The sequence below is a fragment of the Cervus elaphus genome, chromosome 17, assembly GCF_910594005.1.
Source record: "Cervus elaphus chromosome 17, mCerEla1.1, whole genome shotgun sequence".
Taxonomy (NCBI): domain Eukaryota; kingdom Metazoa; phylum Chordata; class Mammalia; order Artiodactyla; family Cervidae; genus Cervus; species Cervus elaphus.
Window position 1 is genome coordinate 57469254 of NC_057831.1, and position 15268 is coordinate 57484521.

At 39.8% G+C, this 15268-nt stretch overlaps 1 protein-coding gene across 2 annotated transcripts in view; it reads left to right on the forward strand.

Moving 5' to 3' along the window:
• KLB (klotho beta) overlaps positions 1 to 15268 on the forward strand; it is a 31734-nt gene that overhangs the window by 10635 nt on the left and 5831 nt on the right. For both annotated transcript variants that reach the window (XM_043870886.1, XM_043870889.1), the window contains 2 exons: positions 9103 to 9613; positions 11793 to 12061. In XM_043870886.1, the coding sequence (XP_043726821.1) occupies positions 9103 to 9613; positions 11793 to 12061 (780 nt within the window). The remainder of the gene's footprint in view (positions 1 to 9102; positions 9614 to 11792; positions 12062 to 15268) is intronic.

Here is a 15268-nt window from a genome sequence, read left to right on the forward strand (position 1 = left end):
AAATATCAACATGTTATTCTGGAGTGGGAAAAAAAACAAAGACATTCTTTAATATATAATGAAATCCAGAAGAACAGAACTTTTTCTTTAAGTCACTTTTTTTTTTTTTTATTTGAGACTTTTGGAACTTCAGAGAAAATGAAAAGTGATAGCACAGAGCAATTAAATTCACTGACAGGAAACATCTGTTTCAACCTATTCTCTTGACTTTTTAAAATTTCAAAATAGTGCATTTTTACTACAAAACATTTAAACAATACAGAAAGACATAAAGTTAAAAATGAACAGTCTTCTCTTTTCTTACTCCCTAAATCCATAGCCCAGAACTAACAATGCTAGCAGCTTGCTCAATGTCAAAATACATTTCTCTCTCTATACAAGCCTATGCATATAGACATTTTTTAAAACTTTGAATCATATTATTACATTAAGATTCTGTTATCATTTCTAACTAATTGAAATGTATGAATAAGTATACTATTTTTCTTCTACTTCTTTCTGTACTTCTCTCCTACTAGAGGTCATAGGTCACCTGAAGGCAGGAACTATCTTGTTAATATTTTTTCTAAATGCCTACTAAAGTGCCTTCTATTTGTTTTCTCTTTGTATGTATGCTTTTTTTGTTGTTTTGTTTGTTTGTTTTTAAGCAGGGTATTGGGAAAAGTCTTCAATTAGCAACAATCGCACTATGGATAAATTCAATTGGCTACAATACTGTCACTGGGCAAAGCTGCCTTGTTTTGTTAAATAAGTGTTTATAGACTTGATTAATTTAAGCAAATAATCACCATAATGAATGAAGAGTGAAGAAAAGGATAAAATAATAGCCATGGGTTGAAGAAAAGTGAGAAGTAAAAATGATTTCTCTAAACTTGCTTTTACTGTTGTGTATAATTTCTTTAGGGGAAAAAATAATTAAGCAGAACGAGAGGTAATGCTGATGAACCCTCTGTTTTGGGACTGAGGTGATGTCCCAGCTGGTAAGACTGGATGAAAAGTGAAAGTGAAAGTCATTCAGTTGTGTCTGACTCTTTGTGACCCCATGGACTGTAGCCCATCAGGCTCCTCTGTCCATGGAATTCTCCAGGCCTGAATACTGGAGTGGGTTGCCTTTTCCTTCTCCAGGGAATCTTCCCAACCCAGGGATCAAACCTGCTTCTCTTGCACTGAAGGTGAATTCTTTACTGCTGAGCCACAAGGGAAGTCCTCCTGAAGTGTTCCTGGCAGCCCCGTCACATGCCTTCCTCACTGTACTGACCGTTTCTATGCCATGTCTGTTACATACTCCTTGCATTTACATGGCCTCTTCAATCACCTTTGAGTCTAAGATATAAATGTCTGTTTTGAAAGCATAGTTTTATGTGCATCATGTCCAGAAATGACAGTGACCTAGAGGCTGAAGGATTTAGCTCTAATTCTAGCTTTGTACTAACTGAGACATTGGGCAAGTTACTTATTTCCTGTGCTTCAGCATCTTCTCCATAACAAAGAGTTTTAAAGAATTAGACTGGATGATCTCTAAAGTCCATCTTCTACCTCTAATTAGCAGGCAAGAACACAAAACTTGGAGCCATACAGCCTCGGCTTGACTTAACTTATGAACAAACCACCTAACCTCTCTTCCCTTGCTCTCTTATAAAATGGGAATAATAATAGTACCTACCTCTCGAGATTTAAATGAGGACTGTAATGAGATAGGACATGGAAAGTAGTTAGAATAGTGCTTAGTATCTTTATTAACTGAACAATAAATGTTTGTTATTCAGTCGCTAAGTTGTTTCCAACTCTTTGCAATTCCATGGATTGCAGCATGCCAGGCTTCCTTGTCCTTCACTATCTCCCAGAGTTTGCTCAAACTCATGTCCATTGAGTCAATGATGCCATCCAACCATCTCATTCTCTATCGCCCTCTTCTCCTCCTGCCCTCAATCTTTCCCAGCATTAGAGTCTTTTCCAATGAGTCAGCTCTTCTCATCAGGTGGCCAGAGTATTAGAGCTTCAGCATCAGTCCTTCCAGTGAATATTTGGGATTGATTTCCTTTAGGATAGATTGGTTTGGTCTCCTTGCTGTCCCCGGGACTCTCAAGAGCCTTCTCCAGCATGACCAAAAGCATTAGTTCTTTAGTGCTCAGCCTTCTTTATGGTCCAACTCTCACATCCATACATGACTACTGGAAAAACCATAGCTTTGACTATACAGACCTTTGTTAGCAAAGTGATGTAGGAAAGCTATGACAAACCTAGACAGTGTATTAAAAAGCTCAGTATGTTTAGCACTAGATATATGTTTATTTTTATTACTGTTTATATTATAAATTTTCTATGATTCTGCAATTTAAACACTATTCTATTTTATCATGAAAATCACTCACCTTTAAGGAACTGTTTAATTATGACTTGTGCAAAGATGATGCTGGACTAAGTGCTATGCAACCAAAGCATCCCTGCCCTTTCAGTCTAACATTGACATTGGTGTACAGATCACCATCTTCAGTCAAGACAGTCAAGTGTAAAAATGGTTCCTAAGGGATGCAGTTAGCCTCTGACAGCAGTGAGGACAATATCCAATGTCAACATTGCTAGTTCTAGGAAAGAGGGGAATTACACATAAATGTCACACGCTGTACTAGGCACTTGGACAACAACATGGTTTTCTGAAAATCCCAAATTTGCTGGTAGGTCCTCCATGAACTTTCTACATGATCCTAAATTTCAGACACATAAAGATATTTTATTCTCAACAGGCAAGAGTGAGACCCTCATTCTAAGACTATTTAGTTCTTTTAATAACCAAGTGCAGCAGAAAGAAAATGTAATTTTAAAACAGTCTGTCGTGGTTCATGTCAAATGGCCTTTCCCCAAGATTCAAAATTTAGAACTGGTGGGACATAGAGAAAACCGGATGGTTTAGTGTAGTGTTCAGAGAGGCCTGGGTTCGCATCCTGGCTCCACCACTATTCAGTCTCTGTAAACTTCAGTTTCTTCTCTAAAATGGGAAAATAAAACCTGCTCTGCAGAGGCTGTATTATCAACAGTGTATCTCAGGTCACCAGCAAACTAGCCGATCCATAGTGGGCATTCATTCAACAAGTGTTCTATGCCAGGCTCTCCCCTGAGCATCTGTTTGTAAAACTGTGAACAAAATAGATACAGTCCCTACACTTAAGAAGCCTGTAGGCCAAGAGTGGATCTATGTTGCATGAGATTTACATAAAGGAAAAAAAAGCAAAAAAAAATCATAAACACAAGTGTTGGTACAAAAGTAAACATCTATTTAGAATGAGAAAAATATTACAAAATTACTGTAGTAATTGTAGTCTTAGAGATTCAGATTATTTTCTGAGGTCTCTCCAAGGAATTTATCAGAAATATTTAATTAGAAACATTTCCAATCACTGTCTGGCTCCCCATTCCACCCAGGACATTTCATGGGGACTCAGGCCAGTGAGGAGCCCTGAAATTTTAGGATCCTTAGGATCACAGTCAGTCTGCCTTTCTGGCAAGCCCCAAAGTGGTAGGTCTTCTTTTTACTTTTGTAATAATTATATTATTTGTAATTTTCAGAGTGGTTTCCATATTGACTATCTTTAACTTTTTATTTCTAAATTCTGAGGAAAGGCTTCAAGTCTCCTATCCAGGCCATTTTGGCTTCAGTTATACTTGGAGATATAGTCTTTTTGCATGAAAATATTACTAACAGGATCACTATTGTCAATTTAATAAAAACAGAAAACTTAAAAAATGTCATTCCACCTTCTGCAAAGTTGGCATGCAAATATTCCCCTTGGGCAAGTAATCTGAACTTCAGTAAGGTACCAGTTTACTGATACTGATTTCTTCTTAGTGCCCTCCTAATATCTGGAGAAACCTACAGATGCTTCACTTAATAAATTATTACCTTTATTCTAAACCTTTTCTTCTTTGTGTTGCCAGGCTTAGATTCTGGCTCAGGCATTAGTTTAATCTAGTAATATTACAATTGAAATTAGAATTCTATGACAATAATAGGACCTTTTTTTGCAGGAACAAATATATTAGTGTAGTTTTTATATGACTTTTATGGGGAAATCCTGACACTATGCAAATTGATAACAGTCAATGATTTGTAAGAATAAGTTGAAGATACAATGATTGAAAAGAAAATAGGAGGAAAATGAATTTTAACATGATCTGTGTTACTCCAACCATACAAAACATGAATTCAAACCATTTTAGAAATACAACTGGTAAATATCTTCTTTATGAAAGGTAATAACTTTTGTTAATATTTATATTCTCTCCTAAGAATAATGAGTGTAAGATATTGTTTCCAAGAGAGTTTCAAGATTGTCAAAAAATAATAAGAAAATAACAATCACATAATATATTTCAAGGAAATAATAGTCATACAATCTTTTTAGCAATGAACTATAAAGTTGACATATGTTAAGCACCCAATAAATAATGTGGAGTGAATGAATATTAAATAATTTAGAAGAGCAGGAGTGTAACTAGTAGAGGACTTGATACTTAATATAAAGATGTGCTGGGGAAAAATAAAAAAATATTTTAAAGTACTAGGTGAATCAAACGAAAATTAATCCTAGCCCAAATGGACAATGAATAAACTCAGTCAGCAGCAACAAAAATAAATGAGGACAAAACTGTCAGCCAGGAGCCTTGAGAGTTGAGGGAACGCCATCTGCGAACACGGGCCGTGCCCACACGACTTCCCACAGTTGTTCTCCACAACAAGTTAAATAATTTTCAGCTTACTCCTTTAAAGTACTTAAAAAAAATAAATAAAGCACTTTAAATTTAGGTTTTTGTGGTTTTCATAAGGTCTTTAAGTATATTACCTGTTCTGTCTTCACAATAATTCTCTAGAATGTCTATTTTACTGCTGCTGAGAGGGAAATGCCTTATTAAGGCAAGACCTTAAAGTTAATTAGTCGCAGGGCCAGTGCCAAAGCCTAGGTGTCCTGCTTTCAAGATCCAGGTCCTGTCCCCTGTGGTACCATGTAGGTGAGCAGCCCTTATGTAGCATTCCTGACCGCCAGTTATCCCCCAAAAGAGCAATCAATGATTCCAAGTAGATGGCTGAAAAGCAGTCACACTGAAGGACAACATGTATGCAAAGCAATTTGGAAATACGTAAAGCATTTCAAAAAATAGGTAGCTCATTCCTGGGATTGTTTTTTAAAAAAAGGAAATAATTCAAACAAATTAAAAGTTATAGGATAGGACCAAAGTGAGTCATCACATTATTTATGGCAGAAAGGAAGGAGGAAAGGGTGTGAGGGAGGGAAGAAAGACCAAAGAGGGAGAAAAGGGAGGGAGGCGGGAGGGAGGAAAGGAGACAGGAAAGGAAAAACAAGCTAATTTTTATTAAAACAGGGAGATGACTAAGTAAATCATATTGCATCCAACTCATACTGTTAAGGTTATTATGAAAACTAAAAATAACATGGAAAATGTTAGAGGGACTTTAGCTGAGAAATATATTTCGAAAAGCTGGGAGGGAAAACAGAAATATGAAAACAATGTGCTCTGATTGTGGAGTTTTAAAGTAAATTTTCCTTAATGGTGCTAGTACTTTATTAAATAGCTTTAACAATAAACAAGTTTATAGTTCACATGCAAATATTTCAGCCAAAATGTGACTAAAACCACGCACAGACTTGAAAATTTAATTTTTGACCAATGATTGGGCATTCCTTAGATACAGACGCGCGTGTGTAGGAGGTTTCTTCAATACATGCCGGCCAAAGCACCGCCTTCCATCTGCGTCCCTTCCACCATGCCTTCCTGACCCTAACCCCTTCTTCATCTTTGTTTCTAAAGTTGTCCAGCTATCTTATTTGCTTCCTATCATGTGTCTGGACTTCCAGTGGCATCAAAGAACTGCTATGTTAGATTAGAGGGGGGAACAGAATGAGATATTGGGCCCCTGGCTGTCTCTCAGCGACATTAGGCCCTACTATCTGCCTCAGAAAGAAAAAGCTGACTTCTCCTTTAAGCTACTGAATCTGAAGAACAAAGGTTGAAGCTCCCTTAAATCAATCATTCCAAAGGTAGATGGCCTTGTACGAGATAGAGCGTAACCTTGGAAAATCACAGAATGCCGGTTGTGCAAGGTTGCAGGGCCCCGGTTGCACGCGCCCCACGAGTTGTGGTCCAGCGGCCCAGCAGACCGCCTTTATGAGCGCTGGACCAAAGCACGCACGTAGATGTTCCAGCTTCATCAAGAGTTACGTCAAACTCACTCTTCTGGAGCAACACTTTTTACCTGGTTACTTGGCAAACAGGATCAAGTTATAACTATAAATACTGCACAAAAAAAAAAAAAGTACTGCACAAAGAACCTCCCCCGCATTCTCTCCATGAGAATGGAGAGGCTCTCTTCAGCCCAGAGCAAAGATAACCCTAGATACCTTGATAGCCTATGCAAATAGCAGCAAAGGTGAAGGAGACACTGTGAAACAGCAAGGTCACCTTGGTGTAACAACATGTGTATGTAGCATGTGTATATAGATGTATGGGGAGATCTATATTTCCAGAAAACTTGCTTGGAAAACTACTGCAAAGATACGTTTTATCACAGGTTACGTCACCTTTCATATAATCACTGAAATATGCAGTAGAACATTTATTTCAAAGAAAATCTCCCTCCTTGTTTTTTCCTATTAGAACTGGTTAATCACTGTTAGGACTGGTTTAATACATTACACCAATTTCAACTCACTCTCCCTTTAGTGTCTGATGACATATTTGCCAGGCAGCTAGTTTATGGCTCAGAATCTTACATGTGTTGAGTGCATTACAGTTTACACATCAGAAGTGCACACCCACCCACAGGAGGCGTACTACTCATCGCTGGGGCTTTTATGGATGAAAGCACTGAGGCTACCGAGGGATTAAGTGATGGATTAGAATAAGCAAAGAATGCCTCCCTTTGAATTCTAGCAATGCACAATTGCTTTTGTTTCAAATCAGGAAAAATGCAGTTAAGACCCGCTGTGATTCCAGCCCCAGAAAAGTCTAGAGCAACTGAGACCACTTCAGGTGGAGTCTGTCCCAGGCAGTACTGAGAGATCTTCCAGAAACTGGAACCTCAGGTTGGAGGCAGGGGAGGAGGCTACAGCCTGAACACTTTTTTGAGAAGAATATTCTTAAGGATCTTTAGGAACATTGGGGTGCTTGCTAAGTGGTTCCAGAATCTTCCAATGAAAACTGAGTAAGAACAGGTAGTTAGAGTCAATAGCTGGAGGCATCTACTTCTTCAGAAAATCTTTCATGAAATTGCTTGATTTAGCTCTTCTTGCATAAAGCAAGGAGACATCAGTTTTGAAATCCTCACCCCTTACATTAATGTCTATCTTTCCCCACCCTAACAGAGTTAATGGGCCATTTTTAATGTCCACAGGATCTATTAGGTTTGAACTGTTGTTCATATTTTATTGTTTTTGACCTACAAAAAGGGACTTCTGGATAATTCAACCCAATATAATAAAACATCTCCAGTGAGCAAAAAAAAAGCTAAGGAACAGGTTGAAAGCTGACTTTGTGGGTTGGAAGCAGTAAGGGTTTGTGCTCTTGTTCTAGAAGCACCCAAATAGAGGAGAAATTGGCAGATTTAGGAAGAGACATGAAGAGGCAAGCAAGTCAGGTGCTGAGAAGAGCAGAGGTGAACAGACTACATCAGGAAGGAAGTTCTGGCTTCCCAGGACAGGAAAGAGGCCTTGGGCATTAATCTGGCTTGCGTGAGCGCTTAGTCGCTTCAGTTGTATCCGACCCGTCACCATCCCATGGATTATAGCCTGCCAGTCTCCTCTGTGCCTGGAATTCTCCAGGCAAGAATACTGGAATGGGTGCCCTGCCCTCTTCTAGGGGATCTTCCTAACCTAGGGATCGAACCCAGGTATCCCACATTGCAGGTGGATTCTTTACCTTTTCAACCACCAGGGAAGCCCTTAACTGGCCTAGAGCCATTAATTGGAATCCTTAACGTTTGCTTCTCCTTCTGATACACCTCATGGTTCTTTACTGGCTTAATTTAATGTTTTATTTTATGTGGTGCTATATTTTTCTGTTTCACACATTTTAGTCTTATTTTCCCATTGAGATCATTGGCTTCTGAGAGCAGGTTCCTGTACTATTTATTTCAGCTTCTCAAGGCAAGGTAAGACAGGCGTTCACTGAGTCAGCACTCAGTAAGTACCTATTAAATAGATTGGAGACCGATCATGAGGCTCTGTTTTAAGTGAGCTCCACTGGGAATGTAAACTCCAGGGGGACCCAATAATAACACCCATCTTTAGGCAGTAGCTCCTGGATGCTCTAGTCTATGCTACATAATCAATATATACATTAGCCCTGCATCTGACAACAACTTTACAAAGGGGATTATTATTTTTAACTTCATTTTACAGCTGAAGATATGAAGAGATTTCAGAAAGTTTAAGTGACTTGTCAAAGGCCACTGTAGCTTGTACCTCAACTTGAAGCCCAAGTGTGCTGACCCCAAATCCTACACTATTTCCACTGGTTTCTGTTTTGTACCATGCCTGCCACCCTTTTGTAATAACAGTAACAATAGCTAAGGCTTATATAGAGGTTACTCTGTGCCAGACCCTCTCCTAAAGTACATTAATTCATTCAATCCTTACAATAAGTGGTGAGCTCTGTTATTATCCATTTACAGAATTTAAAGGCTGTGTTATCTTGCATTTCTAACTTAGCGCCAAAAGATTCTGTAGAACAGTGAAAGATCACTGCTCAGAGTCTTTTTATATAGAGGAAAAAACCCTGTAATCCACATAGTATCTCACCTGCATGCAGCCCCAATAAGGCCTGGAAGGGAGACAGGGAGAGAAAAAGTAAGGTGGAGCTTGGACAAGGGCTCTCTGCCTGTCCCTCGGTGATCTCACAGGGGAGCCTTTAGGTTGGAAGCATGGAGGAAGTGAACAGAGAGCAGACTCTGTAGTTATCAGAGTTCTCTGGCAGGTTGCCCCTGCATCACCCGGCAATTCATTAAGTTATCCATGAAAAGACCTTCTACCAGCCAAGTCACAACCTTGTGAGTAATAGCAACAAAGATTAACAATATTTTCTTCTTACTAGGCTCATACGAAAGTTTGGCATAACTACAACAGAAATTTCCGCCCACATCAGAAGGGTCAGCTGTCAATCACGTTGGGATCCCACTGGATTGAACCAAACAGATCAGAAAATACAATGGATATACTCAAGTGCCAACAATCCATAATTTCTGTGCTCGGGTGGTTTGCCAACCCTATCCACGGGGATGGCGACTATCCAGAAGTGATGAGAAAGCAGTTGCCCTCCATTCTACCTCACTTCTCTGAAACAGAGAAGAATGAGGTGAGGGGCACAGCTGACTTCTTTGCCTTTTCCTTTGGACCCAACAACTTCAAGCCCCACAACACTATGGCTAAACTGGGACAAAATGTGTCACTCAATTTAAGAGATGTGCTAAACTGGATTAAACTGGAATACGGTAATCCCCGAATCTTGATTACTGAGAATGGCTGGTTCACGGACAGTCACGTAAAGACAGAGGATACCACAGCCATCTACATGATGAAGAACTTCCTCAACCAGGTTCTTCAAGGTTGGTTTTACATTAGCTCAATTTAAAAAACTGTTTTGAGTGCTTTTGCTATAGGATATTTAAGATCACCTTTGAATAGGCTGCTGGTATTGTTGTACTTTTCTGTTGTGCAGTGATGACAGAAATTTGTTACTCCCATGTCCTTTTTTCTTTTTTCCAGTTTCATGTCCTTTTTAAATGAGTTTGAAAGCAAAATAATTTTAGGTTGTAGATACATCCTTAATTGGCAACAAGATGCTGCTTCATTCCTTCAAAAAGAACATAATGCTAAAGGAAAGTGAAAAGAAAGTGTTAGTCATGTCCGACTCTGTGCAACTCCATGGACTGTAGCCCACCAGGCTCCTCTGTCCATGGAATTCTCCAGGAAAGAGTACCGGAGTGGGTTGCCATTCCCTTCTCCAGGGGATCTTCCTGACCCAGGGATTGAACCTGGATCTCTTGTACTGCAGGCAGATTCTTTAACCGTGTGAGCCACCCAGTAAAGGAGACATGTCCAAAGTTTAACAGTTTTAAGATGCTGAAAGCTTTTCTTGATTGTGTTCCTTTTACTCTATTACACGACTCAATGATGAAAAGTCTGAATACCAAGAATGAGCCATGAATGGCTAAGCTGAACAATTTCTATCGTTCCTGGATATTTCTCTAAGCCCTGCTCATCCTCTCATTCCTTTTCCATTACTCAGGGAGTGACATCTGCAGGTGGCTGATTGAAATAATGGAGCAGAAGACAAGCTTTAATTATGATGCTTCCGTCCCCTACAGAGCTGGGCTCCATTTCTCTCCCATATAAAGGAATTCTCGGTGGATCTTTCTACAGCTCTGTAGCTCTCTTTAGAAGTCACAAGCTTGAAGGGAATGCCCTGGGGATCCAGTGGTTTGGACTTCGCGCTTTCACTGCCAAAGCCTGGATTCTATCCCTGGTCAGGGAACCAAGATCATGGCAAACTGCATGGAGTGGCCAAAACAAAACTCACAAACTTCGAGAAAAAAAAATCCCTGGTTCTGTAGGGAGTGTCAGGGAAGGTCCTCAGGGACAGCAAGACACTCCTGTTCTAACCTGCAGGAGGATCACAGGGAACAAGCTGTGCTGGGCCCAGCCCCAGGGCTCACGCACATGGGGGCCTCCAGGGCAGAGAACTCTGCCCATAGAGCCTGCAGAGGTGGCGTCACTCCATGGGCATCACCATCCCTCTTTTCACAGGCCCCTAGGGCACCAAAGCACGAACCCCAGGGCCTGTTGAAACATTTATCTCATCAGAATCTCTTGACATCAATTCTACCTTTTAGGAAAAGAAAGTCTGTGATAAAACCCCCAAAGTGCAGAAAGGAGACATTTCCATGAGAAAATGAAAGCTTTTAAGAACAAAGGTTCATGTTTGATTGAACCATTGTTGTTCTTATTGCATATTTAATTTTTATCTAATTCCTAAACATTGTTGAATTTAAAGCCAGAAAATTTCTGAAAGATCATCTGTTTCAATCCTCTCTACTTACTAATAAGAAAACTGAGGTCGAGAAAGCTGCCCAACAGCCCCGCCCAGGAGCACAATAGAGCAAGTCCTCTCGCCTCCTGCCCCTCGGCCCAGTCAGTCCTTCTTCTCTTACATTACTGTGCTTCTGTCTCCTCCTTAAATCTGCGTTCACATATGTTCATTCTCAAAGCTGATGTCTCAGTCCCCGAGGACTGTTTCATAGAAGACAGTTTGTCCACGAATGGGAAACAAGCCAAGCTTGAAATGAGAAACTCTTGGTCAAAGCTGGCATCTGCATTGGTCCCAAAGGGTTCCAGAAATTACCATGCCCTCCGACACAGATTTGCACACTAAGTTAAGTCTCGTGAATATTTTATTTTTATTTTATTTATTTATTTTTTGGCCACATGGTGCCCCATGCGGGATCTTAGTTCCCTGACCAGGAATATTTAAAATTTGACCCTTTAACTGTGTTGTTCACTTGGGAAGACCATTCTAGTTGAAAATAACTTGCCCCTTTTGAAATATAAAAATAAAATTAAAAAAAAATAATAAATTAAATACAATTCCTAGTTGATATAATGGGCCTGCAAATTAGGCAAAAGGTTGGTTTCACAATAAGCTGCCCCGGCATGTCATTTGTGAAGTTGTAAACATGAACCAGAGTGTTTAGGCCTCTGAACATCTGCTTTTGTCCTTCTATACAGCAATCAAGTTTGATGAAATACAAGTGTTTGGTTACACAGCCTGGTCCCTCCTGGATGGCTTTGAATGGCAGGATGCTTACACCACTCGCCGAGGATTATTTTATGTGGATTTTAATAGTAAACAAAAAGAAAGAAAGCCCAAGTCTTCAGCACATTACTATAGACAGATCATTCAAGAAAATGGTTTCAGTGTGAAAGAGTCCACACCAGATGTGCAGGGTCAGTTTCCCTGTGATTTCTCCTGGGGTGTTACTGAATCTGTCCTTAAGGTAAGTGGCTCCTTACAAACTAACTATGCGTGCATACTAAGTCACGAAGTTGTGCCTGACTCTTTGCGCCCCTACCGACTGTAGTCCACCAGGCTCCTCTGTCCGTGGGATTTTCCAGGCAAGAATACTGGAGTGGGTTGCCATGCCCTTCTCCAGAGATTCTTCCCTGATCCAGTATTGGCAGGCAAGTTCTTTACCACTAGCGCCACCTAGGAAACTCCACAAATTTAACTATAAAGTGGTACAAATAACACACAATATTCCTTCATTTTACTCAGTGACATCTAAGAAACAGCTGTCAGATAATATCAAATACCATGATTATTTGGGGGCTATAAGGGGACATTGGGGAAAGAAGGGAGAGGAAGGGAAGAATTCATGCTTACTGAGAGCTTTTCATACTGCCCTCAAGTTGCATATAGTCTAGAGAGATCTTGCAGTCATTTTTGTGACAGCCATTTATCAGTAGTATCAAAATCACAGGGAACAGATTTTACAGTTTTTAATTTGTTGGCTGCACCATGTAGCATGTAGGATCTTAGTCCCCCGACCAAGGGTTGAACCCACACCCTCGGCAGTGAAAGCATGGAGTCTTAGCCACTGGACCACCAGGGAATTCCCTAGATTTTTATTTTGCCAGAAGCAAATTACTAGTGGCCCTTCACTTAAGTGATTTATGATAAATTTGGGTCATTTGCCTTATGAGGTCTTTATACCCCAGTGGGGCCTCCTGACTTGCTTCATTCTTCACCTTCTTCAAATGCAACTCAAATGTCAACCTCTCAATAAGGCTTCCCTCTACTCCAAACAGCATACCTTCATCCCTATCACTGCTTATTCTCCCTTCCTGCTTTATTTGCCTATATAGCATTCATCACATCTACCATACTATGTATTTACACATTTTCCTTTTTTTCTCCACTTTATTGAGATATAATTGACATACAACATTGTCTAAGTTTGAGGTGTACAATGTATTGATTTGATACATCTTTTTACGGCAAAAACATTACCACTATGGCATTAGCTATCACTTCCATACCATCACAGGCAAACCTCATTTCTTTTTTTATGGTAAGGAAATTTAAGATGTTCTTAGCAATTTTCAAGTATACAATACAATATTATTAGCTATAGTCACCATCCTGTACAACAGACCCCCAGAACATGTTAATCTTAGAACTGGAAGTTTGTACCCTTCAACCAGTATCTCATTTCCCCCACTGCCATCTTGTGGTAACCACTTTACACATTTTCCTTACTGGTCACCTGTTTCTCCGACTAGAATGCAAACTTTCTCCGCAAGACGGTGGAGAGGTTTGAGGCTTTGCTGCCTGCTGGATGCCTTACTAGAGCAGTTTCAGACACATGGTAGGTGTTCAGTGCATAGTGTATGAAGAAGGTCATCTTTTAGACCCAGGTGAGCCCTTAGAAACCTCTTATTCCAAATCTTTCATTTTATAGCTGAGGAAAGTAAGGCCTATCAATTAATAACAGAAAGTGACTTGCCTAAGGTAACACAAATAGTGGCAGAACTGTAGCAAGCTATCCTTAAGTTCTCAGATGCACGATGCTTTCTGAAAAAATTTTTCCAAAACTATTTTTGAAGCTCCTACTATGTACCAAGCACTTAACTTCTGAATGTATGTGCATTCAGTACACTTAATCATAAAACCCTCGTCTTATAGGCAAAGAAATTGAAGCTTAGGGTGGTTACATAACTTGTCCAACCCTGATTTGTCTGTCTCTGACCATTATGCTATAAGACCTCACAGTACTTGTATTCTAGAAGCATATGGAAAAACAAGATGTACAAGGGATATGACTAGACAAAAGGGCCCAAACCGTGAGTGACCAAAGTTATGAATCTCAACCCCTATCAGTATTTAAACAAAACTTTAGTAAAGGGGTGATAAAAGGGGGAAAGACACAGGGAGTAATATAAACAGTGACACCTTCAGTTTGCGTCCCCTGGAGAGGCACGTACTTACCCAGTGTCTCTCTCCTCTTCCGCATGGCACAGGCAGACCATCTTTTCCCTACCACTTCAAGTAGGTTTATGTTTTGCAAAGTCTAGAACTAGCAGAGACAGGCCCCAAGAGGGACAAGAGTTCCAGTTTGTAAATAACCCAACCTGCAAGTTCCTGCTTCATGTGAAGACCCATCTGCTCTCCAGTAACTGACACTGTGAAGGTCAGTCCGCTCTGAGCACCCTACTCCTATTCCTCGGAGCAAGAGCTGATCACTTGGTCAGGGAAAAGTAACGATGTGATCAATCAGACCTGGGCTTCTTGCTCACACCTGGGGCCCATTGAGGAGTCAGCTTCCCTTGCACTTAGGGAATGAGGAAGAATGCTTTACCAAGAAAAATGTGGATGCTTTTTGAAAACTCCGCCAAAGGTTGTATGAATAGATGATGGGCAGGCAAGAGTAGATGTGCTCTATAGGAAGACTACAAAGTGAAAATAACATTAAAAAATACTACTATGCCTTCCCCAGCATCTGGGTCTATGTATATCTTTAGCTTCTTTAATTCAGAGAAATCCCCCTAATCTTGTGGTATTGATAGTTCTGAAGAGTTCAGGCCAGTTGCTTTGTAGAATGTGGAACATTTTTTTTTTTAAGTCTTTATCAAATTTGTTACAATATTGCTTTGTTTTGTTTTGGTTTCTTGACCAGGAGGCATGTGGGATCTTAGCTCCTCAACCCACACCTCTGGCACTGGAAGGTGAGATCTTAACCACTGAACCACCAGGGACATCCCCGTTGCTTGTAGAATGTCTGCAAGCTTGGATTGCTCTGCTTCTTTATTAGATTCAGTTAAGCATTTCTAGAAATAATACTTCATAGATACTGTTTTGTATTTTCCAATACATCATATTAGGAGGCACATAAAGTCAGTTTCTTTCATTACTGAAGACACTAGTTGAAGTAGTAGTCACCAGATTTCTTCATGTGGCATTTGCCAGATCTCTTAACTGAAAGGTCCTTTTCCATTTGTAATTAAGAATTAATCTGATGGTGATATTTTGAGACGGTATGAATATCCTATTTCTCAACAACATTCAATCAATGGTCTTAACATTGATTTATGAACCTTGCCTGAATTAGTTATTACTTTGTAGATTGCAAAATTCTAATTAGATTATTTATTCTGTATTTATTAAGTGAATTAAACTCAATGTGTTATAATTCATTGTTGTCACT